Below are 18,849 nucleotides of genomic sequence, written 5' to 3' on the forward strand. Positions count from 1 at the left end.
TGGGGAACATCTCAGAGGTCAGGAAAATGAGATTATTAATGGGCTTGACATATTTCTATCCAGCTTATAGGAGTAAAAGCGACAGATGTGGGATTACGACTGATGCTATCTGCGCAAGGATGACACGCAGATTCGTAAAGCGTTCCACATCACAGAAGCAGCTCTCCCCTTTTCAGTTCCGACCACTAACTACTCCGCAGCCGCAGGTCAACACTCGGTGATCATACGAAAACTGCTGGCTGTTTAACGAAGGAAAGTGCCGTTTCCACGCGTCATGCAGATATAGGCACGACTGCTCGGCGTGCGGGGGAAACCCAAGGCACCAAGGTGTACTCGTCCGGCAAACAAAGCTGACACCCGCCACTTTAACCCCCGAAATGCTGCGATTGAACAGCTTTGGTTTGGAGACCCTGCAGCGTGACGCCGGGTCCCGATCGCTGCCACGGTGACCTTATGTCGTCATGACGACATCCGGGTTACCAGAGCTAAGAAACTTCCCGGTCATGCGCAGTGCCTGTCGGGAAGTCTCTCAGGTCAGTGTGTAGAAAGTGCATTGCTGACAGCTTCTAAGACATGGGGACGCTGCTTCATCTGCATGCTATAGAAGCGATCAGCCTGCAAAAAAAATAGTGGGACAAAGTGTAAAAGTCATAATAAAGTAAATAATTCTAAACATAGTAAAAAATGAAAATAATAATAAAAAAATCAATATTTATTTGAATAAAAAAAAAATCGAAACAATAAAAGTACACATATTTGGTATCGCCCGTCTGCAACTACCCGACCTATAAAACTGTCCCATTAGTTAACCCCTTTAGTGAGCACCATAAAAAAGGCAAAAAACAATGCTTTATCATCATACCGCCGAACAAAAAGTTGAATAACACGCGAACAAAAAGACGGATATAAATAACCATGGTACCGCTGAAAACGTCATCTTGTCCCGCAAATCCCCACACAGCGTCATCAGCGAAAAAATAAAAAAGTTATAGCTCGCAGAATAAAGCGATGCAAAAATAATTATTTTTTATATAAAATTGTTTTCATTGCATAAAAGTGCCAAAACAGAAAAAAAGACATAAATGAGGTATCACTGTAACCGTACTGACCCGAAGAATAAAAGGGCTTTATCAATTTTACCGTAGGCGGAACGGTGTAAATGCACTTCCCAAAAGAAATTCTTGAAACGCTGGTTTTTGCTCATTCTGCGTCCCAAAAATAGGAATAAAAAGCAATAAAAAAAAGTCACGTGCCCAAAAATGGTACCAATAAAAGCGTCAACTCGTCCCGCAAAAATTAAGACCTCACATGACTCGGTGGGTCAAAATACGGAAAAATTATAGTTCTCTAAGTGGTGATGCAAAAACTATTTTTACAATAAAAAGCGTCTTTTAGGGTGTGACAGCTGCCAAACATAAAAACCCGCTATAAAAACCTGCTATAACGCCTCTTTCACACGTCCTGAGATGTCAGTGTCCGTGTGTGTACCACAAGGACGGGTGCCAGGGAAAAAGCATTACAGTAAGTGCTGTTCCCCGGCGCCGGGTGCTGAACACAACTCTCATCATTCTCCCCTGCTCTGCCAGCTCTTTCCAAAACGGGGTCACTTGTGGGGGGTTTCCACTGTTTGGGCACATCAGGGGCTCTGCAAACGCTACATAGCATCCGATCTCAATTCCAGCCAATTTTGCACTGAAAAGTCAAACGGCGCTCATTCCCTTCTGAGCTCTGCCATGCGCCCAAACAGTGGTTTACCCCCACATGTGGGGTATCAGCGCACTCAGGACAAATTGCACAACAACTTTTGGGGTCCAATTTCTCCTGTTACTTTTGCGGAAATAAAAAAAAATTGGACCTGAATTAAATTTTTTGTGAAAAAAAGTTAAATGTTCATTTTTTTTCCAGCATTCCAAAAAATTCCTGTGAAGCACCTGAAGGGTTAATAAACTTCTTGAATGTGGTTTTGAGCACCTTGAGGGGTGCAGTTTTTAGAATGGTGTCATGTTTGGGTATTTTCTATCCTATAGACCCCTCAAAGTGACTTCAAATGTGAGGTGGTCCCTAAAAATAAAATGGTGTAAAAATGAGAAATCGATGGTCAACCCACATCAGTTTGCAAGTCGGAATACGAGGCGGTCCTCATATTGGCAACCTTCGCTATCGCTTTTTCGGTGCGCTGCGAATTTTTGCTGCACAAATAGCGACGGAAGGCGGTATAATCAATGAGGACACAATCATATGCATTCGTGTGCAAAAATCCAAGCGCGGTCCTGCCGGTAGGGGCACGTGGGTCCTGGTGAACTCATTAGATGGTCCACTACGCCCACTAAAAATAGGCAAACGCTCTGCGGTAGTAAGACATGAAAGCAGATTTATCCTCTCACATACAGACGGGTCCCCGCTTACAAAGTATCAATTTCAGGCGACTTTCAAGCTATGCTTAGAAAACAACGGCGCTAATCCGAAGGAATACGGGAGGCATTCCTTCCGAATCGGGGCAGCCACAGAAGCAGCTTGGGCCGGAGTATCGGAGGCCGAAGTGCAGAGAATGGGTGGTTGGGAATCCGCATGCTTCGCCAGATATGTAAGACCGGATTTGCTGAAGTAACACATTTTGTCTCTTACAGGCGGCTGTAAGCCCGCAGTTTGGGTATTAGGACATTCATATGTCTACTCGGAGGCGAGCTCCGGCCTGGAGGAAACAATTTAGGCTTTCCGAGACTAGAGGTCAACTGGAGAGGTATTAGACAGCTCCAGTGGCAACAGGTGTTCCCGGAGATAGTTGACGTCTGCAGGAGGGCCAAAGGGCCGGAGATATTAGTGTTACACGCTGGGGGCAATGATTTGGGCAAACGCAAAATCGACAAACTCTATACAGTGATGACAACAGACATTGGACGTTTTACCTGTTTCTTCCCGGATATGATACTGGTGTGGTCAGAGATAGCACCACGAGCCATCTGGCTCGGAGCAAGGGATGCAAAAGCCATAGAGCGGGCAAGGAGGGAGATCAACACGTGAATGGCGAAATTTTTGAGGTGTAGATGTGGTATTGTGGTTCGTCACCACCAGCTCGAAGGCGATAACTTGGCGCTATTAAGAGTGGATGGAGTTCACCTCACGGACATTGGTCTTGACATATTCCTGTCTGGCTTGCAGGACGGAGTGGAACAGGCCGTAATGTTGATGGGTGGGGGTCGGAGTCCTGTGTCAGTCACACACATGATCCTCCGTGGCGGAAGATGTGGAGGGCAAAGGCTCGTGACCGCTCACTGGCCGGCTCGCCTGTCGGTTGCAGACACGGCCTTCGGTGATGAGCCCGTTATGACATGTAAGTGCCCTTCTCTGCTTATGTAATGAATAAACTGTGACCGACCTGTTCACCCATCTAGGCCTGGCTGTGTCGTCATTACGGGACTGGTGGGAGGGGGGAAGGCACTGTAACACACGGCTCTCCGCAGCCTTACTATTCTAGTATAGAAAATTCCGGGCTGCCCGTGGGTCAGATCGCTGTGTCCGGCAGCTGCACCGCCTAGTCTCCAATCATCGACAGAGGCGGCAATAACTCCCATCATTGTGCACTTGTCCCGTGACAGGGCCCGAAGGGACAGGTCTACAGTTTCTGTGCCCTCTGTCCTCACTGTTACCTTTACATCTGTCTCATTCTTCTGTCTCTCCAGCTGCTGGGCTGTCTCTTTCAGGTGGAGCATCATGTTCTGAGCACTCTCATTGTCCCCCCGCAGAATATTAATTTGTGACTCCATGTCCCTCTTCTTCTCCAGCAAAAGAGTGTTCTACCAAGCAAATAGGAGAGATCAAGATGGTGCAAAACACCACATACTGCCCACTGCATCCGACCTGCCAGTCCCACTTCCTCAGTCCCTGCATTGCCCGACCCCCCTCCTCGGTCCCCTCGCTGCCCGGCCCCCCTCCTCGGCCTCCTCGCTGCCCGGCCCCCCTCCTCGGTCCCCTCGCTGCCCGGCCCCCCTCCTCGGTCCCCTCGCTGCCCGGCCCCCCTCCTCGGCCTCCTCGCTGCCCGGCCCCCCTCCTCGGTCCCCTCGCTGCCCGGCCCCCCTCCTCGGTCCCCTCGCTGCCCGACCCCCCTCCTCGGCCTCCTCGCTGCCCGTCCCCCCTCCTCGGTCCCCTCGCTGCCCGGCCCCCCTCCTCGGTCCCCTCGCTGCCCGGCCCCCCTCCTCGGTCCCCTCGCTGCCCGGCCCCCCTCCTCGGTCCCCTCGCTGCCCGTCTCCCCTCCTCGGTCCCCTCGCTGCCCGGCCCCCCTCCTCGGTCCCCTCGCTGCCCGGCCCCCCTCCTCGGTCCCCTCGCTGCCCGGCCTCCCTCCTCGGTCCCCTCGCTGCCCGGCCTCCCTCCTCGGTCCCCTCGCTGCCCGGCCTCCTCGGTCCCCTCGCTGCCCGGCCTCCCTCCTCGGTCCCCTCGCTGCCCGGCCTCCCTCCTCGGTCCTGCGCTGCCCGGCCCCCCTCCTCGGTCCCCTCACTGCCCGGCCCCCCTCCTCGGTCCCCTCGCTGCCCGGCCCCCCTCCTCGGTCCCCTCGCTGGCCGGCCCCCCTCCTCGGTCCCCTCGCTGCCCGGCCCCCCTCCTCGGTCCCCTCGCTGCCCGTCTCCCCTCCTCGGTCCCCTCGCTGCCCGTCTCCCCTCCTCGGTCCCCTCGCTGCCCGGCCCCCCTCCTCGGTCCCCTCGCTGCCCGGCCCCCCTCCTCGGTCCCCTCGCTGCCCGGCCTCCCTCCTCGGTCCCCTCGCTGCCCGGCCTCCCTCCTCGGTCCCCTCGCTGCCCGGCCTCCCTCCTCGATCCCCTCGCTGCCCGGCCTCCCTCCTCGGTCCCCTCGCTGCCCGGCCTCCCTCCTCGGTCCCCTCGCTGCCCGGCCCCCCTCCTCGGTCCTGCGCTGCCCGGCCCCCACCCCCTTGGTCCCCGCGCTGCACTCTCCTGCTCCCACCTCACTCTGCAGACTTTGCAGGGCAGGGGTGAACTGTCCTCGTCTCAGTGTCAGATCACGGTTTTCTTCTCTCAGAGACTCCAGCTGCTGAACCAAAGACTTCTCCACCTGTGAGGCCTGAGGAGACATGGCGGAGAGAGGGTTAATCATTACCATGGATCCAATCCCACCCTTGATTTACAGTTTACAGGAAGAAAAAGATTATTCCACCACCAGGAGCAAAACAGCAACAATGCAGCGGCATGATGAGAATCTGAATAACTAATCATATGCTAAATAGGTGAAAATGACATTCATGTGTGAGATAGAAAAGAGGATTGTCTATAAATGGTGGTGGTCTCACGATCAGAGCTGAAGTGGATGGTGAGATAAGGAGCCTGAGAGTAAGAGCATCGTGACCCTTTCACTCTTCACTGTACATAATCCCCATGCGATACAATGTGTATAGTGCAGGCGGTCATAACACTGGTGGGTGTGGACCCACTACTCCACGGGCCGGGCTTACCCTGGAGGGTCATGACTAAAGCCCCCGTTACACACTGCGATATCGCTAGCAATATCGCTGTAAAGTCACCGATTTTGTGACGTTGCAGCGATATTGCTAGCGATATCGCTGAATGTGATACTTACCTCCGACTGGCTCCCCCGCTGGTTATCCCTGATCGCGCGAGAAGCTCCTGGACCATTCCTCGTCATCCACTTCCTGCTGGGCTTCCTGTGGCGCCGACGAGCGATGCGTAGAGCCGGGCGGGAGGACGCAGGATCGCCGCGTCTGACAGGTAAGTAGCGATCCCCGTCCCCTGCGATGTCGCTGGTGAGATCTGCCTGTGTGGCAACTCACTAGCGACCACCTAGCGATGCACCGGCGATCCTGACCGCGTCATATCGCTGGTCGGGATCGCTGGTGTGTTATGATGAGTCACCGAAGGAGGAAAAAACAAAATACCAGCTAAGTCCAGAAAAACCAGAGAGGTTGGCAGCTATCGGATTGCAGACCCCTGAACCTATCCACAACAACTAGCAGTAGCCGTGGGGGGTTCCTACGGTGCCCTAGACCCCTCGATCACAGCCGGAGAACTATATAGCCTAAAGACAGAAAGGGGAAAAACTAAACTGCCCCAGAGCAGACCCCAAAGCAAAAGGCAGCCCCCAACATATAATGACGGTGAAGCAAGATGAAAACACTAACACAGATAGAAAGATAGGTTGAGCAAATGATGGGGCCCAAGCTAACTACATAGGACAGGATAGGAAAGCTGCTGTCTGCCATCCGCAAAAACCCTATCAAAATGAGCCAACCGACTGATAGGAAAAACTGGCCCTGAAGTCGCTAGGCTCCAAAAGACTATATCAGCACTCAGGTATATTCTGAAGACAGAGCAAAATATCAACAGATCAGAGACAAAATGGAATTCAGCTCACCCCCGGCCGGGGATGGCAGAACTCCCAAAAAACAAGGCAAAACAAAAACAAAACTGAAGAGTACAAAGCAGAGCAGAAAAACTTAGCTTTGAGATACAGGAATCAGACTGGTCTCCAAGAATCCAGCAGGAAAATCACCAGCCAGGAAGAAGGGCGTCGGCAGCCTTATATCCAGTCCTCAATTCCAGCCACCCAGTCATCATCTAGCTGCCCAGGTGTTTGGTAATCAGTCTCACTACCTTCCTTCACTAGAGGAGGGAGTTCATCAGACCTCAATGGTGAAGGGAAAAATGAACTCACAACACTGGTGCATCGCTAGGTGTAACGGTACCCTAAGTGTCTACCTGGTTTTCACCAGAGCCTCTGGTGGTGAGGATAGGCTGGGCCACAGGTAGTCACCAAGTGCCACTCCAGAGCAGTCCCCGAGACTGCAGCAGCTGAAAAAGACGTGGCCAGATGGTTTGAGGTCGGGGCTGGAAGCACAGGATCAAAACATGTAACCGAGGTCAGGAGCAGAGAGGTCCAAGGAGGGGAGTGGTAGGTGGAGTAGCCTGATAAAGGCCCTGCTAGCACAGGATAGGCTAATGCACCTAATCTCTGCAGGACCTAGAAGGGGTAAATCCCAGCAAAGACTGGCCAGGCACCAAGACTAAATGAATGTCACAAGTAATGCAGCAGTACAGCATGAAGCAGACTAGCGGAACGGCCCGACGCGGGGAGAAACCGCACAGTGAGTAGAGGGGCCCTGAGGCATACAAGTTACCACTGTGACAGTACCCCTCTTAGGCCCACTGCTTTCTTGGCCAGACCTTCGGAGGATGACAAGGGCATGGATGTTCCCAGCGGGCTCCCAAGATCTCTCTTCGGGACCAAAACCCCTCCAGTCAACCAAATAGAAGGTATTTCACCGGACCCTCTTAGAGTCCAAAATGTCCTTTACCTCAAACACACCTAAAGGACCTCTAGCAATGGAGGTGGGGGCAGGAGTGCAGGCCTTGGAGAACTAATTTAAGAACACTGGTTTCAAGAGCAAGGCGTGAAAGGCCTTGGAGATCCGAAGATTGCGCGGCGGCTGAAGTTTATAGGCGGCTGGTTTGCCAGAGAATCCTGACTGGTCCAAGGTACCGAGTAGCAATCTTGTATGGAGGCACCTTCAACTGAATGTTCTGAGAGAGTAACCAGACTTTATCTCCAGGGTGTGCCACTGATGTAGAAAGCTTCTCTTCTCGCCTGCATACACGTTCATCCGGGACATTAAGGAAGACTGGGAGTATACCACGAGGAGTGACGGTGCTCCGGAAGACTTTCAAACGTGGCTATTGTAGGAGAATTCCACCGGTGGGAATAGTTGCACCCAGTTCTCCTGAGGGGCAGCGATGAGCGTTCATTTAGAGACCCTGGGAGGGGGGAAGATGTCTTTATGCATCTTCGGCAGGGCATCCATAATAGGGATTACTGGGTCATCTATTTGAAGGAATTCTGATTGTTTCTTTGTAAAAACCAAGTTTTCTCCCTCCATAATAATTTCCTTAATTTTCTTTGAAGGAAGACTGGTAGGACCACCTTGTCAGGGTGTGGAGTCCTCAGAGGTCATTTTATGGAAAAACATTTGGGTTTGGATTTGAGAAAAGAATTTCTGCTGCATTACTGAATTCTTTTTTGCTCTTCTATTTCTTTACATTTGTCTTGTTTGTATATATTTTGCTTTGTTATTTTGTGCATTGATTTTATATATTGCTCAGCTGATACTTTGCGGTTACTCTGAGTCTAAGGGCAGATCGTGCTGGAAACGCGCACAGAGCCTCTCTGGACTCTCCCCATGCCGTAATCCCCTCGGGTACTCCGATTTCTTGATCACAAGTAGCCATGTATTCATTTTTTAATGGTATTAAATACATTTTTTCAAATGATACCTCTTGGAGCTGGACTTTTCTTTCTTTGGAATGCTACAAGGACGTTTTGGCAGAGACGTGTCCGTGCTCAGAGAAAGTTCACAATGAACGAATAAAAGGTGAGCTGAATACTCTCACACTCTTTTCTCAAGAAATACCATATGCATCAATCTGTACATAATGGGATATCTATGTGCTGGAGGAAGGAATGGCAGGCCATTCAGAATGTACTAGAAACCAAAAAGAGAACATGTGGTCAAGAAAGAAAGTGGGACATTCAGATAAAACACCTTTACTAAACAATGGGTGGCAATGAACGGCACTTCATGCGTCAGAGTGCCCACATTGGTATAACAACAGAAATATGCATAAATAGAGAGATAAAAGTGACCGCACACAGGTAATGAGGTATTAATAAGCAAATAACACCCCAGGACAAAGGACTTGTACCAAAACGTGCGTCGGGGTGTGCACTGCACTTGGACTGGGGACCTCTGACCAGGTCATGTCTATTACATGGAGTGCTCAGCTCTTGAGACTCCATGCACCTTGCTTGGGTCACACATTGCATACATGTATGCCTACCTGATTGACACTGTCTGTTGGGTTAATTTCTCCTGGTGTACCCCCATTTTTTGAGGGTATTATGATGTCATTGTCCCTGTGACACCTCCAGCTGTACTGATGCCCATATGGCAATGTTGCTAGCACTCTATCTCGCCGTTCTAGGTGCATATCAGGCCGACATCTAATGGATCTAGGTCTATAGCTGCCGTATCCATATACTGGTTTACTTTCTCTGCAGCCGGCCTGGTTGTATGCAGTTAGTATACAGTATATCCACAGGTCTATGTCCTGCAGCCGGCATAGGTCATTTGCTTATTAACATCTCGTTACCTGTTGGTCTTTCACGTTCTCTCTTTATTTTGGCTTATTTCGGTTTTCCTGTCTCGCCGTTCGTTGCCCCCCACTGTTTAATAAAGGTCTTTCATCTTAATGCCCCTCGTTCTTTCTTGACCACATGTTCGGCGTTTCCCTTTTGGTTTCTTCTGCAGACAGCACAGAGGCCATAAACCCTGAGCGGATCTTACACGGATTCGTGAAGCCACGGCTCTCCTTAGGGTCTCCATCAGACCTGGATGGAAGTGGAAGCTGGAACCTAGCAGCTCCACCAGAACTGGATCCCTCGTAGAGGCTGACTGTCCAGAGGGGGCTGGCTGGACATGGTAGTAGCAGAGGGCAGGGTAGACATCGCAGTGGACAGACCCTGCAACTGGATGGCCGCCACGTTGATGTCCTGCATCGCTGGTCCTGACGCTCGCACTGAGAGTGGACCTCCTCCTACAACACTTGGGATCCCTGGATCCTGACTTGTCAGCGGGGCCCTAACGTATTGTAATGATGGTGGCTGTGGGCTACCTGTGCCACGGGCCGGGCTTACCCTGCAGGGGCATGATTATGTGACTACCTGGTGGGGAGGATAGGATGGGCCGCCGGTAGTCGCCGGTACTACTCCAGATAGTCGCCCGGACGGCACCAGCTGACCGAAGGGTAAGAGGCGCAGGTATGCGGTACTGGAGGGTACAGACAAAAACGTGGTCAGACGGTCCAAGGTCTGGGCAGCAAACAAGGATCAATACACATAGCCGAGGTCAGGAGCAGAAAGGTCAGACGGAACGGGAACTGAGCCGGGTGGCTATTGAGATACAGACAATGGATGAAAGCACGAACAAGCGCCATAGCAATAAGAACCAACGTTCAGGAGGGGAGTGGTGGGCGGACTGTCCTAATGACAGCACTGGGTAGGCCAGGGAGCCTAATCTCCGCACGACCCAGAAGGGTTAAATTCCTGCAGAGACCGGCCGGGCCCCCTAACGCAGAAATCACTGACACCAGAGGACAGCAGCGGGAGAGAGGCCTAAGTGTCAATAACCAAGGGCGACATGAGCGCTGCATGGTACAACCAATCACCTGATACTGCTCCGAACATTACACACAGATCCATGACTGCGCTGTCCAGAAAGCCAATGTGCGTTTCGCATTATTGCTTCGTCAGGGGTAGTGGGGATCGCCATCACATTATATGCCAATTGTTTCTGCGCCGAGCTCTCTGGTTCTCACGCCACCTCCCTCGCCATCTACGCCTTCCCAGACTGCGTCTGTGTGCGCGGTGTGAGCCACGTACATGATACAGGCACCAAGGGTGGCACTTAGTGTAACTTCTGAGATACTAAAGATGGTGAGGGAGGCGGCGTGACTGGCTGACCTGCAACAAGACGTAATTCTCAGAGCGTGCGCACTATACAATGAATTGTGGGCACTGATCCCCTCTACCCCCTGAGGAATCCACAATGCGAAACCCACACTGAGGTCCTGGCCACGGTAGCGCGATGACGGCGGCTGTGGTGCAGGATTGTTAGGTGTAAATCCTACGGATGTAGCTGGTGATTTAGACACAATGTGGCCGCCTGCTCGGATACTTCTGCCGCCCCCCGTCACCCTGAGCGCGTCGTAGCATTATGGCGGTGCTCTATCTTCCTTTCTGTGTGTAATATGAAGAGAATCATCGGGTTATTGCTTGTTATTAATATACTTGTGACTGACACCCGAGAACAACAGCGGGTGACATGGCCAGAAACCGGGAGGACGGGATGGTGCGGAGAACATCACTCCAGCCTGATGCTGCAATGATCCCCCAATCCAGAGGATTAGAGGGCGGAGGAGACTGCAGGGCGGAGGAGACTGCGGAGCGGCAGCTGTCACCCCGGATTACAGGATTACATGGTGGGAGCAGCGTGTCCTCATTACTGCTGCACGGGCGCAGCTCAGCTGTATCTAAGCCTGAATACCGCCACATCTCTGCTCTGCTGCTGCATCTAATCCCCTCCTGTGTGATACTGACTGCTGAGCCGTGTATCTAATCCTATCCTGTGTGATACTGACTGCTGAGCCGTGTATCTAATCCTCTCCTGTGTGATACTGACTGCAGAGCCGTGTATCTAATCCTCTCCTGTGTGATACTGACTGCTGAGCCGTGTATCTAATCCTCTCCTGTGTGATACTGACTGCTGAGCCGTGTATCTAATCCTATCCTGTGTGATACTGACTGCTGAGCCGTGTATCTAATCCTCTCCTGTGTGATACTGACTGCTGAGCCGTGTATCTAATCCTCTCCTGTGTGATACTGACTGCTGAGCCATGTATCTAATCCTCTCCTATGTGATACTGACTGCTGAGCCGTGTATCTAATCCTCTCCTGTGTGATACTGTCTGCTGAGCTGTGTATCTAATCCTCTCCTGTGTGATACTGACTGTTGAGCTGTGTATCTAATCCTCTCCTGTGTGATACTGACTGCTGAGCCGTGTATCTAATCCTCTCCTGTGTGATACTGACTGCTGATCCGTGTATCTAATCCTCTCCTGTGTGATACTGACTGCTGAGCCGTGTGTCTAATCCTCTCCTGTGTGATACTGACTGCTCAGCCGTGTATCTAATCCTCTCCTGTGTGATACTGACTGCTGAGCCGTGTATCTAATCCTCTCCTGTGTGATACTGACTGCTGAGCTGTGTATCTAATCCTCTCCTGTGTGATACTGACTGCTGAGCCGTGTATCTATTCCTCTCCTGTGTGATACTGACTGCTGAGCCGTGTATCTAATCCTCTCCTGTGTGATACTGACTGCTGAGCTGTGTATCTAATCCTCTCCTGTGTGATACTGACTGCTGAGCCGTGTATCTAATCCTCTCCTGTGTGATACTGACTGCTGAGCTGTGTATCTAATGCCCTCCTGTGTGATACTGTCTGCTGAGCAGTGTATCTAATCCTACCCTGTGTGATACTGACTACTGAGCCGTGTATCTAATCCTCTCCTGTGTGATACTGTCTGCTGAGCAGTGTATCTAATCCTCTCCTGTGTGATACTGTCTGCTGAGCTGTGTATCTAATCCTCTCCTCTGTGATACTGACTGCTGAGCTGTGTATCTAATCCTATCCTGTGTGATACTGACTGCTGAGCCGTGTATCTAATCCTCTCCTGTGTGATACTGTCTGCTGAGCTGTGTATCTAATCCTCTCCTGTGTGATACTGACTGTTGAGCTGTGTATCTAATCCTCTCCCGTGTGATACTGACTGCTGAGCCGTGTATCTAATCCTCTCCTGTGTGATACTGACTGCTGATCCGTGTATCTAATCCTCTCCTGTGTGATACTGACTGCTGAGCCGTGTCTAATCCTCTCCTGTGTGATACTGACTGCTCAGCCGTGTATCTAATCCTCTCCTGTGTGATACTGACTGCTGAGCCGAGTATCTAATCCTCTCCTGTGTGATACTGACTGCTGAGCTGTGTATCTAATCCTCTCCTGTGTGATACTGACTGCTGAGCCGTGTATCTAATCCTCTCCTGTGTGATACTGACTGCTGAGCTGTGTATCTAATGCCCTCCTGTGTGATACTGTCTGCTGAGCAGTGTATCTAATCCTACCCTGTGTGATACTGACTGCTGAGCCGTGTATCTAATCCTCTCCTGTGTGATACTGTCTGCTGAGCAGTGTATCTAATCCTCTCCTGTGTGATACTGTCTGCTGAGCCGTGTATCTAATTCTATCCTGTGTGATACTGACTGCTGAGCAGTGTATCTAATCCTCTCCTGTGTGATACTGACTGCTGAGCCGTGTATCTAATCCTATCCTGTGTGATACTGACTGCTGAGCCGTGTATCTAATCCTCTCCTGTGTGATACTGACTGCTGCGCTGTGTATCTAATCCTCTCCTGTGTGATACTGTCTGCTGAGCCGTGTATCTAATCCTATCCTGTGTGATACTGTCTGCTGAGCTGTGTATCTAATCCTACCCTGTGTGATACTGACTGCTGAGCCGTGTATCTAATCCTCTCCTGTGTGATACTGTCTGCTGAGCAGTGTATCTAATCCTACCCTGTGTGATACTGACTGCTGAGCCGTGTATCTAATCCTCTCCTGTGTGATACTGACTGCTGAGCCGTGTATCTAATCCTATCCTGTGTGATACTGACTGCTCAGCTGTGTATCTAATCCTCTCCTGTGTGATACTGACTGCTGCGCTGTGTATCTAATCCTCTCCTGTGTGATACTGTCTGCTGAGCCGTGTATCTAATCCTATCCTGTGTGATACTGTCTGCTGAGCTGTGTATCTAATCCTACCCTGTGTGATACTGACTGCTGAGCCGTGTATCTAATCCTCTCCTGTGTGATACTGTCTGCTGAGCAGTGTATCTAATCCTACCCTGTGTGATACTGACTGCTGAGCCGTGTATCTAATCCTATCCTGTGTGATACTGACTGCTGAGCCGTGTATCTAATCCTATCCTGTGTGATACTGACTGCTCAGCTGTGTATCTAATCCTATCCTGTGTGATACTGACTGCTGAGCCGTGTATCTAATCCTCTCCTGTGTGATACTGTCTGCTGAGCCGTGTATCTAATCCTCTCCTGTGTGATACTGTCTGCTGAACCGTGTATCTAATCCTCTCCTGTGTGATACTGTCTGCTGAGCCATGAATCTAATCCTACCCTGTGTGATACTGACTGCTGAGCCGTGTATCTAATCCTATCCTGTGTGATACTGACTGCTGAGCTGTGTATCTAATCCTATCATGTGTGATACTGACTGCTGAGCCGTGTATCTAATCCTCTCCTGTGTGATACTGACTGCTGAGCCGTGTATCTAATCCTATCCTGTGTGATACTGACAGCTGAGCCGTGTATCTAATCCTCTCCTGTGTGATACTGTCTGCTGAGCCGTGTATCTAATCCTATCCTGTGTGATACTGACTGCTGAGCCGTGTATCTAATCCTATCTTGTGTGATACTGTCTGCTGAACCGTGTATCTAATCCTCTCCTGTGTGATACTGTCTGCTGAGCCGTGTATCTAATCCTATCCTGTGTGATACTGACTGCTGAGCCGTGTATCTAATCCTATCCTGTGTGATACTGTCTGCTGAGCCGTGTATCTAATCCTATCCTGTGTGATACTGACTGCTGAGCCATGTATCTAATCCTCTCCTGTGTGATACTGTCTGCTGAGCCGTGTATCTAATCCTATCCTGTGTAATACTGACTGCTGAGCCGTGTATCTAATCCTCTCCTGTGTGATACTGTCTGCTGAGCCGTGTATCTAATCCTATCCTGTGTGATACTGACTGCTGAGCCGTGTATCTAATCCTATCCTGTGTGATACTGACTGCTGAGCCGTGTATCTAATCCCATCCTGTGTGATACTGACTGCTGAGCCGTGTATCTAATCCTATCCTGTGTGATACTGACTGCTGAGCCGTGTATCTAATCCTATCCTGTGTGATACTGACTGCTGAGCCATGTATCTAATCCTCTCCTGTGTGATACTGTCTGCTGAGCCGTGTATCTAATCCTATCCTGTGTGATACTGACTGCTGAGCCGTGTATCTAATCCTATCCTGTGTGATACTGACTGCTGAGCTGTGTATCTAATCCTATCCTGTGTGATACTGACTGCTGAGCCGTGTATCTAATCCTCTCCTGTGTGATACTGTCTGCTGAGCCGTGTATCTAATCCTATCCTGTGTGATACTGACTGCTGAGCCGTGTATCTAATCCTATCCTGTGTGATACTGACTGCTGAGCAGTGTATCTAATGCCCTCCTGTGATACTGTCTGCTGAGCCGTGTATCTAATCCTATCCAGTGTGATACTGTCTGCTGAGCCGTGTATCTAATGCCCTCCTGTGATACTGTCTGCTGAGCCGTGTATCTAATGCCCTCCTGTGATACTGTCTGCTGAGCCGTCTATCTAATCCTCTACTGTGTGATACTGTCTGCTGAGCTGTGTATCTGTTCCTATCCTGTGTGATACTGACTGCTGAGCTGTGTATCTAATCCTCTCCTGTGTGATACCGACTGCTGAGCTATGTATCTAATCCTCTCCTGTGTGATACTGACTGCTGAGCCGTGTATCTAATCCTCTCCTGTGTGATACTGACTGCTGAGCCGTGTATCTAATCCTCTCCTGTGTGATACTGTCTGCTGAACTGTGTATCTAATCCTATCCTGTGTGATACTGACTGCTGAGCCGTGTATCTAATCCTATCCTGTGTGATACTGACTGCTGAGCCGTGTATCTAATCCTATCCTGTGTGATACTGACTGCTGAGCTGTGTATCTAATCCTATCCTGTGTGATACTGACTGCTGAGCCGTGTATCTAATCATCTCTTGTGTGATACTGCCTGCTGAGCCGTGTATCTAATCCTCTCCTGTGTGATACTGACTGCTGAGCCGTGTATCTAATCCTCTCCTGTGTGATACTGACTGCTGAGCCGTGTATCTAATCCTATCCTGTGTGATACTGACTACTGAGCCGTGTATCTAATCCTCTCCTGTGTGATACTGACTGCTGAGCCGTGTATCTAATCCTCTCCTGTGTGATACTGATTGCTGAGCCGTGTATCTAATCCTCTCCTGTGTGATACTGACTGCTGAGCCGTGTATCTAATCCTCTCCTGTGTGATACTGACTGCTGAGCCGTGTATCTAATCCTATCCTGTGTGATAGACTGCTGAGCCGTGTATCTAATCCTCTACTGTGTGATACTGACTGCTGAGCCGTGTATCTAATCCTATCCTGTGTGATACTGACTGCTGAGCCGTGTATCTAATCCTCTCCTGTGTGATATTGACTGCTGAGCCGTGTATCTAATCCTCTCCTGTGTGATACTGACTGCTGAGCCGTGTATCTAATCCTATCCTGTGTGATACTGACTGCTGAGCCGTGTATCTAATCATCTCCTGTGTGATACTGCCTGCTGAGCCGTGTATTTAATCCTCTCCTGTGTGATACTGACTGCTGAGCCGTGTATCTAATCCTCTCCTGTGTGATACTGACTGCTGAGCCATGTATCTAATCCTCTCCTGTGTGATACTGACTGCTGAGCCGTGTATCTAATCCTCTCCTGTGTGATACTGACTGCTGAGCCGTGTATCTAATCCGATCCTGTGTGATACTGACTGCTGAGCCGTGTATCTAATCCTCTACTGTGTGATACTGACTGCTGAGCCGTGTATCTAATCCTATCCTGTGTGTTACTGACTGCTAAGCCGTGTATCTAATCCTATCCTGTGTGATACTGACTGCAGAGCCGTGTATCTAATCCTATCCTGTGTGATACTGACTGCTGAGCCGTGTATCTAATCCTATCCTGTGTGATACTGCCTGCTGAGCCGTGTATTTAATCCTCTCCTGTGTGATACTGACTGCTGAGCCGTGTATCTAATCCTATCCTGTGTGATACTGACTGCTGAGCCGTGTATCTAATCCTCTCCTGTGTGATACTGACTGCTGAGCCATGTATCTAATCCTATCCTGTGTGATACTGCCTGCTGAGCCGTGTATCTAGTCCTCTCCTGTGTGATACTGCAGGCTGAGCTGTGTATCTAATCCTCTCCTGTGTGATATTGACTGCTGAGCCGTGTATCTAATCCAATCCTGTGTGATACTGACTGCTGAGCCGTGTATCTAATCCTCTCCTGTGTGATACTGACTGCTGAGCCGTGTATCTAATCCTATCCTGTGTGATACTGCCTGCTGAGCCGTGTATCTAATCCTCTCCTGTGTGATACTGACTGCTGAGCCGTGAATCTAATCCTCTCCTGTGTGATACTGACTGCTGAGCCGTGTATCTAATCCCATCCTGTGTGATACTGACTGCTGAGCCGTGTATCTAATCCTCTCCTGTGTGATACTGACTGCTGAGTCGTGTATCTAATCCTATCCTGTGTGATACTGACTGCTCAGCTGTGTATCTAATCCTATCCTGTGTGTTACTGACTGCTGAGCTGTGTATCTAATCCTCTCCTGTGTGATACTGACTGCTGAGCCGTGTATCTAATCCTATCCTGTGTGATACTGACTGCTGAGCCGTGTATCTAATCCTCTCCTGTGTGATACTGTGTGCAGAGCCGTGTATCTAATCCTATCCTGTGTGATACTGCCTGCTGAGCCGTGTATCTAATCCTATCCTGTGTGATACTGACTGCTGAGCCGTGTATCTAATCCTATCCTGTGTGATACTGACTGCTGAGCTGTGTATCTAATCCTCTCCTGTGTGATACTGACTTCTGAGCTGTGTATCTAATCCTATCCTGTGTGATACTGACTGCTGAGCTGTGTACCAAATCCTCTACTGTGTGATACTGACTGCTGAGCCGTGTATCTAATACTATCCTGTGTGATACTGACTGCGGAGCCGTGTATCTAATCCTCTCCTGTGTGATACTGACTGCTGAGACGTGTATCTAATCATCTCCTGTTTGATACTGCCTGCTGAGCCGTGTACTTAATCCTCTCCTGTGTGATACTGACTGCTGAGCCGTGTATCTAATCCTATCCTGTGTGATACTGACTGCTCAGCTGTGTACCTAATCCTCTACTGTGTGATACTGACTGCTGAGCCGTGTATCTAATCCTCTCCTGTGTGATACTGTCTGCTGAGCCGTGTATCTAATCCTCTCCTGTGTGATACTGTCTGCTGAGCCATGTATCTAATCCTATCCTGTGTGATACTGTCTGCTGAGCCGTGTATCTAATCCTCTCCTGTGTGATACTGTCTGCTGAGCCATGTATCTAATCCTATCCTGTGTGATACTGACTGCTGAGCTGTGTATCTAATCCTCTCCTGTGTGATACTGACTGCTGAGCCGTGTATCTAATCCTCTCCTGTGTGATACTGAGTGCTGAGCCGTGTATCTAATCCTATCCTGTGTGATACTGACTGCTCAGCTGTGTACCTAATCCTCTACTGTGTGATACTGACTGCTGAGCCGTGTATCTAATCCTCTCCTGTGTGATACTGTCTGCTGAGCCATGTATCTAATCCTCTCCTGTGTGATACTGTCTGCTGAGCCATGTATCTAATCCTATCTTGTGTGATACTGACTGCTGAGCTGTGTATCTAATCCTCTCCTGTGTGATACTGACTGCTGAGCTGTGTACCAAATCCTCTACTGTGTGATACTGACTGCTGAGCCGTGTATCTAATCCTCTCCTGTGTGATACTGAGTGATGAGTCGTGTATCTAATCCTATCCTGTGTGTTGGCTGTATCTAAGCCTCGGTGGTACCTGTGCCAGCTGCTCCATCAGGCGCTGGTTCTGTTCGGACAGCTCCTGCACGGCGGTGGCGCTCTCGCGGCCGCACTCTTTGTGCTCGGACAGCAGTTGTCGGACCTGGTGTCGGGCCTCGGACAAGTCGCTCTCCAGGTCTGTGATTTGCGCTTTCCATTCGCCATCCTTCGCCTCCATCTTCAGGCGTAAAGCGTGCTTCTCCTGCTCCAGACGCTGCAACACAAGGCGCTGCATCAGACACGATGTGACAGCAGAACAGCGAGTGCAGCTCTGGAAAGACTGGCGTATAAGACACAATGTGACAGCAGAACAGCGAGTGCAGCTCTGGAGGTGACTGGAGGATAAGTCATGATGTCACAGCAGAACAGCGAGTGCAGCTCTGGAGGTGACTGGAGGATAAGTCATGATGTGACAGCAGAACAGCGAGTGCAGCTCTGGAAGTGATTGGAGGATAAGTC

General features: G+C 50.2%; 1 protein-coding gene across 6 annotated transcripts in view; it reads right to left on the reverse strand.

Moving 5' to 3' along the window:
• The window catches only part of BICDL2 (BICD family like cargo adaptor 2), a 40,783-nt gene that overhangs the window by 11,620 nt on the left and 10,314 nt on the right, over nt 1-18,849 (reverse strand). For all 6 annotated transcript variants that reach the window (XM_073560517.1, XM_073560522.1, XM_073560519.1 and 3 more), the window contains exons 3-5: nt 18,389-18,604; nt 4,948-5,064; nt 3,648-3,794 (exon numbers count right to left, since the gene is read on the reverse strand). In XM_073560517.1, coding sequence (XP_073416618.1) covers nt 3,648-3,794; nt 4,948-5,064; nt 18,389-18,604 — 480 coding nt within the window. The remainder of the gene's footprint in view (nt 1-3,647; nt 3,795-4,947; nt 5,065-18,388; nt 18,605-18,849) is intronic.

Source organism: Dendrobates tinctorius, unplaced genomic scaffold, assembly GCF_039654945.1.
Source record: "Dendrobates tinctorius isolate UK_male_01 unplaced genomic scaffold, ASM3965494v1 ptg000297l, whole genome shotgun sequence".
Classification (NCBI taxonomy): domain Eukaryota; kingdom Metazoa; phylum Chordata; class Amphibia; order Anura; family Dendrobatidae; genus Dendrobates; species Dendrobates tinctorius.